General features: G+C 39.2%; 1 protein-coding gene across 1 annotated transcript in view; it reads left to right on the plus strand.

Moving 5' to 3' along the window:
- AGPS (alkylglycerone phosphate synthase) overlaps positions 1-10668 on the plus strand; it is a gene marked incomplete at its 5' end in the record, with an annotated part of 110510 nt that extends 99842 nt beyond the window's left edge. Inside the window, one exon of the mRNA XM_019523004.1 lies at positions 9660-10668. Within this exon, the coding sequence (XP_019378549.1) occupies positions 9660-9781 (122 nt within the window). The remainder of the gene's footprint in view (positions 1-9659) is intronic.
- Positions 10669-10942: the final 274 nt, after the last annotated feature.

Here is a 10942-nt window from a genome sequence, read left to right on the forward strand (position 1 = left end):
CAAAGTACCCATTTAATAGGTTGGCTTTTTCCTGGGCGTCAGTTGTCAGTTGCCCCATCTGGTTCAGCAGGGGTCCAATGTTGCCCTTGCTTTTCCTCCGGCTCCCCACATATCTGAAAAAGGACTTTTTATTGTCCTTGATGCTCAAAGCTAGTTGGAGTTCAGTTGCAGCCTTGTCTTTCCTGGTTTGCTCACTGCAGGACCAAACCAGTGCAGAATAATCCTCCTTGGAGATGAATCCCATCCTCCATCCTTTGTAGGCCTTTCTTTTTAGCTTCGGGAGGTCTGCTAGGTCCCTGGAGAGCCGGGGGGCTGCTGTGTCCTCTTGCTGCCTTTCCTCCGAGATGAAATAGACTTAGCTTGTGCATTGAGGATCGCTCCCTTCAGGAGCAGCCACTCTTGAACTCCCCTCTTCCTGGGGTCATGGTCCCTTAGGGCCTCACTGACCAGGCTCCTGAGCTTGTCAAAGTCGGCTTTTCTGAAGTCAAGGACTTGTGTTGCTGACTGACTTGCCAGCTTTACAGCAGATGGTGAAGGTGATCAGCTCGTGGTCACTGTCGCCCAGCTTCCCATCGATCAACTAGGTCGCCGATTAGGTCATCTCTTGTAGCCAGTACCAGGTCAAGCAGCGCTTTGCCTCTCATTGGCCCATAGACTTCTTGAGTCAGGTCGAGGTCATCCACGCACGAGAGGAAGCTTTTTGACCGCTCAGTTTTTGCTGAGTGGTCCTCCCACAAGGTGTCCGGGTAACTGAAGTCACCCATGACAGCCATGGTCCTGGAGCATGCGGCCTCAGCCGGTTCCTGGGCGAGCTCCTGGTCAAGCTCAGGACTTTGGGTGGGAGGTCTGTAGTAGACTCCCACCATTGTGTCCTCTGTGCCGTGTTCCCCACAGATTTTAACCCAGAGGGTGTCCAGTCGTCCACCCTGGTCACCAAGATCAGCTTGCAGGGATGTGTAGCTTTCCTTAACATAGTTGAGCTACACCCCTGCCCCTTTTAGCTACACAATCTCTCCTGTACAGGGTATAGCCATCAATACCCGTGGTCCAGTCATGGGTGGAGTCCCACCAGGTCTCCGTTATCCCTATGACATCATAATTATTTGCATGGAACAGGAGGGCGAGCTCCTCATGCTTGTACCCCAAGCCCCTGGCATTTGTGTACAGGCAGGCAAGTGTCCCCTTGGGGGCTCTTGCCTTGCCCACAGATTGTACCAGGGCTGGGGCAGGGGTTGGCTCCCTGGCCAGATCCAGCCCAGGAACTGTATGTTTGATATACCCCTGTTTTTAAACCTTCCATTGTTTTTCTTACTAAAAGAGGCATTTATGATACTGGATCCAGCTTCTTCCCTATCTACCCACCTTAAGTTAGAGAAGATGGTAGGTAATTACTTTGAGCATCACTTTTTCTCTTACTCCCCTGGTATCAGCAATGAGTCCTTTTAAATCTCCACTAGGCATGTTGATATCCAAGCAGGGTAGGCTGCCTGCAGGAACTAGTATGGTACTTACAAAAGTTTTTTAAAACAAATTACATTCTTGCTGTCATGCGTTTGTACACATGCTCGCTCTGCAATATACTGATTCATTCCACTTTAAAATTCATTTAGTCAGTTTTTAAAGGTCCTGTCACTTTACAGATTTTATTCATAAGAATAAGATGTACTTTTAATTTCTGACTGCCTTCTACAGAGGTATGAAGAGAAACTGTAGGCAATTGTAGTCATGGTACAACACAGCATTATACATTGTGAACTAGGCTTAATGCTGTCTTCAGTCATTTATACAATTAAATGTCCATTTGCATAAGTTGCTTCCATTTATGCTGTTTTTCTGTTTTACACCTCTAAAACACTAGAAAATTGTCACTTGCACAGATCATATTTTGCACAAACATGCATTCTTGAATTGGTGTTTATTTTATGAAATGGTTTTTATTTTCCATATTTTTACTTGTATCTGCTGACCAGGCATCATTTAAAAAAAATACTGGTCCCCTATAGAAAAATCTGCAGTTGCTCTTCTGGTGAAATGACATCGCCTCATGGTTGGGATTTGGCTGCATGTAGAGGCAGATCAAGTGAGTTGGTTATGGTTCACGATGGCAATTCTGGGCATGGCATAGAGGGAATGTCTGTCTGTCATAAGTGTTTAGCTCAAAATGGTGTTGCAGCCGTGTTAGCCTAAGAACATAGGCAGACAAGGTTGTTTGGGTAGATGTGATACCTTTTTATTAGACCAACTAAATAGTTGGAAAAATTGTTCTTTGCAAGCTTTGGGGCACAGACACCCTTCTTCAGGCATCGGGAAAGTCTGTATCTCCCTTCTCCCCCCACATCCAGCCTGTCTCTCACCCACTGACTTCTCAATTTACATCTGCACTGACTGCCTATCTTACATGCGTACCAGCCCAGCCTCTGGCTTCTTTACTTTCCATTCCATCCAGGAAGAGCACACACCAACTGCAGAGACTTCCTCTGCTTGACTAAGGGTTTTTAAACCCAAAAGCTTGCTAAAAAAATTTTTCCAACTATTTAAGTTGATCTAATAAAAGATATCGTATTCACCCAAAGAACCTTGTTTGCCTATTGGTGTTTGTGTGCTTTTCCTGGGTAGAATAGAAGCCAAAATGCAAATTGCAGGTCTGTGAAAATGCAAATGCATGGCAGTGAGGTTCAAAGGGAACAGAAGACAATGGGTGTGAAAGGTAGTTGGGGGGCGGGGAGGGGAGAAGGTGATAAAATGTAGCTGGTAAAATGCAGAAAGGCTGTCTGGGGTTATCAGATGTCAGGCAGGTTATAATATGCCATAAATCCAATGTCTGAAAAGGTGTTTTGTAAATTCCCTTTGAGGATTAGAACTGAGAGATTGGAGATAGAGTGGGTATCTTATGAAAAGTATGCACCTACAGGTAACTTGGGTATTTTTGTCTTTGATAGATTTTCGGTGTGCGTGCTTTCTGGTACACTGTTGTTTGGTTTCTCCTACATATTTTCTATCAGGGCATTTAGTGCACTTGGTGAGAGACTGCTTTTCTGGAGATGCAAATGTAAGATACAGGAATGGTGATGGTTGTGTTGTGGGGTATAGTTATTGTGGGGGTATTGGGGATGTGGTGGCAGGTTTTACATTTTTTGTCTTATCATGGTCTGGATCCACTTGGTGTGCTCTGTGCCATGGGAAGTTTGCTTCTGATAATGAAGCTGGCAAGGTTTGGTGCTTGTTTAAAGGTTAGGATGGGTGGTTCTGGAAAGAGCACTTTAAGAGTTGAATCTTCTTCTAGTATGAGTTTTATAATTGTTAGAGGATTTTCCATATAGGTTCCAGTGAAGGATGGTGTGCCTATCCTCTGCCTGATCACTGTTCTCATATGCCATATTCTTCTATAATCTTTCAGTTCTTTTACATAGTGGTTTTTAGGGCAAGATTTGCCTTCCTCTGCTTTTTCAAAACAGTTTTCCAATATAAATGAGGACTTTCTTGGACTCTGAATTCTGAAGTGCTCCTTTGAGTTGTTTGAATGGCAAATACAAAACTGCCAGATACAGGATATCAATATGTATTTCCTACATATTGGATTTATCTATGCCTGCACTTTAATGCGCAATAGATTATTTTACTGCGTATTAGTAGTCTGCTGGAGTGTGGTAACTGCTGCGCTCCAGCAGACTCCAGCATCAGGTGTATCAATGTCCTTGCACTGAAAAATGATGGCGGGGTGCTTTAAAGCTTGTTTGACAAGCTTTAGTTAAAGTATCCCCACTGCCATTTTTCAGCCCAGAGACACTGATACACGTGACTCAGAGCTGCTCTAATTAAAGCGCCTCCTGGAGCATATGTAGAAATGCTGAAAGGTACTGAATTTAATGCATGTTAGAAAAGTTGCATTAATGCACGTATAGATGCACCCACTGTAGCAAAACTGACATAAATTCCAAAGCAGGTATTCTTCAGTCTCACAGAATTGGATTTGACTTTTTTCCACAGTACGTTAATGGAACTATTGAGACAACCTTTTTTTTTATTAAACTTCTAGGTCAGTTGGGAAAGATTCTTCCAGTAAAATTAGCAGTTAAGTGACTGTAGAGACAGCATCCAGCTCTTACTAAAAGTGACAGCTGGGTAAAGTCCTATCTTTTCTAGGCCACATGCTGTTATCGGCTCCTTTCAAGAAGGTAGTAGACATACTGTGGGCCTTTTATGGGCTGTGGGGGCTGGACCATGGGGGTGAAGATGCAGGTAAACCTACATTAGATGCATCTGGAACCCCAACTTGCCTTAAATCTGTTCTGCCTAAACTGCATTATGCAAGACACCCACAGTGCAGGTTGCCCCACGTCTGCCTTTTTTGGATGCAGTCCTGTTAGGTTGACCCTCAATTACAAATTTTGACCAGTGCCCACAAATGCTCCTTGTCACCATTCTCCCTGTCATCATATCCTTGAGCATATTTCCTCAAGGATAAGCCAGGAAAGCCCTTTTTTGTCTCACTTTTTCTCCTCCTCTTACCTAAGCAGCATGGCTGTTGCTTAGGTAACACAATCCCCTTCTTATGAAAGCAGTATGCAGAGAAAACTGCAGTCAGGTCTTTGTCAGGCAGAAGAGCATGTTTGGTGTCTACATGAAGCAAAATATCAGTTTCAGTCCAAAACATGGATTTTGATTGCAACTAGACAAAAAATGCCTGATTCCATGAAATTCAGTTTTTGTTGCATTTTCAAAGTATATCTGATGCTGTATACCCAGCCTTGCACAGCTAATGCTTTAGTGTTTGGAAGCACCAGCAATTTTACATCGTCTGTGCTACACAAATGTTTTTTCAGGAAAGGGAAAAACACAACTGATGCAACACTAGTTTTATACTTAAGAACTGAAATGCTGTTGCCACAAGTCAGATGGCTTGACACTTTATTCAAAGCCTCTATTCTGCATCTTCCAGTTTACACCAGTATGCTGGTCTTTGGCATGCTACTGTATTAGTACAGTATAAATTACTAACCCCAATGCATGCAATATCTGGGTTTTACTTGGGTCTCTAGCCCAGTACTGACCAGGTTCAATCCTTAGTTAAAATTTAAGGTCCAGCAAAGCCAAATGTAGTAGAACATTTGGTTGGTAAAATATAAAAACCTACTCTTCTGGACACTTAAGATGCTACTTTTCTTTGTGCTTTCATCATTTAGCAACACTAGTTTTAACATTTAGAATATATTAAGTGCCAACTTGAAAGTTTTCCATGGTTTCTTCAACCTGCTGTCCTGTACCTTGGTGTCTTTTACATCCTCAGAAATGGCTGCTAACAGAAGTTCTTCAGAACACATTTAATTAAAAAAATATAGGTACCTACAAGGAGAGGTTAGTCAGAGGTCCTGACCAAAGAGGGTCTTGCACTACAATCTAACGTTTGCCAGAACTTTAGGTTTGGGTTATCAGACAGCAGGACTCTGAGAATGAGATTGTATTGAGAATGTTACTTGTCTACCTTGGAGTGCTGCCCACAGGCACAGCTTCCTTAATAGTAGACAGTTAAAGGTTTCTGGGCTCTTACAGACCATTGAATTCCTCTTCTGAACAGAAAAGCACAGATCATAAGCTACAGAAATGAACAGTATTCTGCATTAACTGAAGGTACTTTTCAGTAATTGCTCCAAGTAGAGCACATGGCAATCATAGGGCTTGATTACTACAGAGACTGGATTACTGTGGTAAAATTCATCTCAAAAGAACAGTAACAACTGGAAGAGAAACAGCTTGCTTAAAAAGGTTGCCTGAGGCTCCAGGAACAGCGTTGGATTCACTGATAGAGAGCATGTGAATCACTGCCAAATGTTCAACATGTACTTTGGCTGATGTATGCACATCCCCCAGTGCAAGGACAAATGGTGCAACAAATGATCTCATGCAGTGAATGCCCCTGAAATTTTCCTCACTGTGGACAAGATCTTAATGTTAGACTTTTTATTTACAGTTAATGCACAAAAGATTTAGAATACATCTATGCACCTTTACCTATATCTCACTTAAGAGAAGTTAGAGGATGATGATGATGATAACTCGTTTTTATTAAGGAATATTTTAGTTTTCACTGATTTCAACTGAAATAGGACGCAGTATCAAGCTGTATCAGTACATTAGGCATTCATCAGCAGGACAGGTAGATACTGGTTTGGAAGTGCACTGTATTTTAGCTATATTGGCTAGGGGAGAATCCTGTGGTACTAAATTTTGTGTATGTATATGGTTCGTGGACCTCAGCCACACTTCTGGGGAAACATGTTACAAAAATTGCCTACAAATGTGTAGGCGTAGAGAAACTGCATGGCTATTGCAGCTCATTGATAAGACATCTATATAATATCTGTTGAATTTGCCCTGCCAGTCTGTCACTACCTCTTGTTTTGTGTAATAATTATGGAAATGTAGTAGGTGGATTTCATTACTTATTTATGCAGCTACATAATCAATTATAACGACAGTTTGGGGAGTGGGCTTTTTTCATTTGTCTTAATTTCAAAATCAGCCCTATGACCTTCATCTTAGACAACTAGTCTGAAAGCCTTAAAAGAATGTTACAGGGGTATAGGTTGTCACTGTGTTGGTCTAAGGACATAGGCAGACAAGGTTCTTCGGGTGAATCTGATATCTTTTATTAGACCAACTTATAGTTGGAAAACAATTATTAAGCAAGCTTTCAGGTTCAAAAACCCTTCATCAGGCTAAGGAAGTTTCAGCAGTTGATGTGTGCTCTTCCTGGATGGAATGAAAAGAAGAGCACACACCAACTGCTGAAACTTCCTTAGCCTGACGAAGGGTTTTTGAACCTGAAAGCTTGCTTAATAATTGTTTTCCCAACTATTTAAGTTGGTCTAATAAAAGATACCAGATTCACTCAAAGAACCTTGTCTGCTTAAAAGAATGTAGCATCATGGTGATGCCACATTGCCATGTGAATAGAGTTTTGTCTAAGAGGATTAAGGGGAAGGGAAGGCAGGACCAAGGAAGGGTTATGATGATGAGATGTTGATAAATATTCAAACTCTTTATGCAGCATAAGATATGTACATTACTTCTTGCACACAGGTCCATGTACGTACATTGCTTGTATGTAAGTGGCTTTTGAATGTAACCCTTTAAATACAGAAGCTTAAAATTATTTACACTTTCCTTTGTTATAGTCCTTACTAGATTAGGTTCAAAGATCTAAGTTTTGTTCTGGAAGCAAAGGCTTCCTTCAGCTTCAAGTTTTCCCCTAGTCATTTTTACAACTGTCTCCAAGTTATTCTTATAAGTAAGAAGCTAAATTACTTGTGTTCAGTATAAACATTTATTCCTTTTAAGTAACGTTGTTCCTTTTTTCATATCCTTAAAAGCATGGGCATGTATGTCTATGCTTTGTAGACCCTAAAATGTTTGAAGTGCAAGCTCTTTTACATGGAGTAGGTTAACTTTATTTTCTGATGTGATAGAATATTATGTAGAGAGAATGAATGAAATAGCTAAGGTGGAAATAAATTTTGAGTAAGGTTCTAGAGGAGAAATGCTTTTTGTGTATGATCTATACCCAAGCCTTATTCTTAGCCTTTTTCTTGACTTCTTTGCCCTTGTAATTGTATGAGAGATGCAGCTATAGGGAACAGTTTAAATTCCCTAGTAATGCTGCTTTAACTTCTTAGTTTTTAACCCCTTGATACCTAAAGTTGTAATAGCTGACAAGCCTATGTAAAGTCATTAAAGTGGGCAGCAGGAGCTCACAACCTATTGCCACCAAGGGGTTAAAATCATATTAAATATGTTCATGAAGGACCACCAATATCTGCTGTACAGCTTTTTTTTTACTTTCCAGTTCACTAATCAAATGTATGTTAGATTTATTATTGTAAAAGTATAAACCATAGAAAATTTGACAAGATAGATGTGTAAATTATCACTTTGACAGAACTAATGATGCACTCCAAGCACCTTCTGTTTTCCAGCACTTGGTGAGCGACTTCATTAAATATGCAATGGCTGTTTGGTGGCTGCTCAGACAGTAGTTCAGTTCCTCATGGAATTGCATTATTACTGGAGGTGTTAGAAGAGGCAGGCATGCTAGCTGTTGGGCATCCTGCTGTGGTTCTAATGTGCTCCATCTTGTTGGAGCAGTTGTTTGCAGTCTTTTCAGGACAATTACATCCATAACCACAGGACACGTTCACTGAAACTACATTACAGATAACGTTTGAGAATGTCAATGACTGCTCTTCAACTCCTAGTTTGTAACAGCTAGTGTGGGTGGCATGAAGTGATGGTCAAGCCATATACACAGTCACTGTAGTTTATTTAACTAGACTTAAATATTTAACTAGACTTAGACAGTGAAATTGTAATGACAGTTTATTTAGAGGGGGATTTCTTAGCACTATAAAGTAAGATTGACGGATGTTTCTGCATCATATGAATACTTAATAATTGTACTATTAATTGGAATATTTGCTTATTATTTATATACCAGTAGAAACAGTGCGTTTGACAGTATTTCAGGTTTGGTTTGATTTGGCGGGGGGAAGGGGAGGTTGCATTATTGTACCTTGTATTTTTATTTCAGTCAGTGTTGTGTCTAGCTTCTATTCCTTAAGGTATAAACACAAATATTCTGTTCTCCAGTGGTGTCCCCATCATTTATTATTCTGATGACAGTTTGATGGTTACCCTGAGAATGGGACACAAAGATGTCTTGAATTTGTTTCAAATACTCTTAAAGGTTTTCGAGACAGATGTTATAGTACATCAGCACATACTGACAAATGGATTGTGTCTTAGGCTGACATGTTAAATACTACACTGTCTTGAATTAAATAATGTCCCCTATTTTGAATGACCTGTTAAATCAGGGTTGATGAGTTAGTTAATACATGAATATTCCTTTAACTTGGTCATTTAAGTTAACCATTATTAGGACTTGTTTGTGTGATAAAAGTTATAGATTACTAAACTTTTCTCCAGTAAATGTAACTGTATCTTGTATGGAACTGATTCCTTTAAATACACATTTTAATCTGAAGCTAGACTTCTTTATGCTCTTCTATGCAACTATCAAATGTATTTAATACATGTAAAATTTTTCTAAACTGAGAGTGTTTTAGGTAAATAAAATTGAATTTTTACACACTCATTTTTTAAACTTCAGTTTAGAAAGTGGTGTTGACATTAGAAATTTGGTTAATCCTGTTTAAAACAAAAGTTTTAAGGGCACTTGTTTGCTTGGTAGCTTTATGCAAGGAAAATTATTTTTAAACGAAGCAGAACATTTTTGTGTGCTTTTACTTTTAATCATTTCCTCTCAACATTTTTTTTAAATTTCCCATTATAGTGAGGTTCTGGGGACTTCTTAAAATTTATATAATTACTATTTGTAATATGACACATCTCAACCTAGCTTCATCTAAATTTCATAGTTTGCAAAGAAAGTAGACAGCATGGAACACAGGCTTCCTCTGGGAGTACACTGAGCTTAATGAGCTTGATAGTCTGGTGGGCTCAATAAATCAAATAAAGCAAAACATTTCTCATTTTTGAATAAAAGCATTTATCACAGAGTGTTTATTCATTCATGGTCACAAGATTGATTGGCTCCTAGTATCATACCGTATATTGAAACGTTTTGTTTTTTGTTTTTCCAGTGGGGAAATTGCGGAAACAGTGGATGAAGGAGACCATCTCTGATGTTGGTTTGGGAATGCTTAGGTCTGTCAAAGAATACGTGGACCCTAATAATATCTTTGGAAACAGAAACCTTTTATAAAACCACTTAAGGTCTCATGTACTAAATTTAAAAATGACTGTCAAAATTCCTTTTAAACATTTTCATTGTATTGGTATCCCAGTAATCAAATATAACATGGATTAAACTATAAAAGCTAGTATTTTTCTTACTTTTATTTTCCTCCAGTAAAATGTAAATGTTCATTGTTTAATGTTTACAGATTTACTTATGCTTCTAAACCTTTCAACAGGCATCCAAACAGAGTTGTATCAAGGTATTTTATCAGCCTGGAAATGCAGATTTGGTATTTCAGGTTGGGTTAGGCATCACAGCTGATGATCGTAGTTTCCATGTTGGATACAGGCAGCTGTTTTTTTACTAAGCCATCCCCTACAAGGCGAACAAAGACTGACACCAGTGGTTTCTACAGAAGCAGCTGCTCAACCAGCCTCTTCCTAGAGGAAAGCTGCTAGGAAACAGATGAGATGTGGATTACATCAAGGAATGCTCCTGTGTGCTGAAAAGTTAAGTGTGTAGCAGATCCAGAAATGTGTAAAAGAATAAACGCAGGCTTTGTTTAGAAGATTAGCATGCTTCTATAGAATATGTGGCTTGCCAGTCTCCTGTTCAGCATCAATGAAAACTATGAAATCTTTGAGAACTCTTCTTGTTGTCTGAGTTTTATATTTGTATTGCTGGGATAATCTTTAATATATCCTAGATGGTCATAAGTTTTGTACAGAACAGCAGACATTTCTCACTGTATGTTACAAACAGGTTTGTTTATATAAATTTGCCTTCATCACTGCAGTCCTAATGTGTCTGGTTTCACTTCCTTATTTTTGCAGAGATGTGGAACAAACCCTTTTCCAATAGAAAACGTTTTGGTTATTTTACAATAAAACAGTTTTCCCAGCACCCTGTCATTTGAAGTGGTCTCAACAGTTTTATTAGACTAAAATGGAAGATATACTGTTATCTTAAAATCAAGTTTCCAGTTTTAATATTCTGTAACTTCTTATGGCCTTTTTGAATTATTGGTTTACTTGATGAATTACTACAGATATAATCAGTGTAATCAACATGCACAACTTTTCTTAGTCAGTGCAACTATCGGTCACTAAACATTTTTACATTGAAACCTAGATCTTAAAATTAGCAAAATGAAAACTTAAACTATTTGCTGTCAATATTCAAGAC

The sequence above is a fragment of the Gavialis gangeticus genome, unplaced genomic scaffold, assembly GCF_001723915.1.
Source record: "Gavialis gangeticus isolate Ggan-Ray unplaced genomic scaffold, GavGan_comp1, whole genome shotgun sequence".
NCBI lineage: Eukaryota > Metazoa > Chordata > Crocodylia > Gavialidae > Gavialis > Gavialis gangeticus.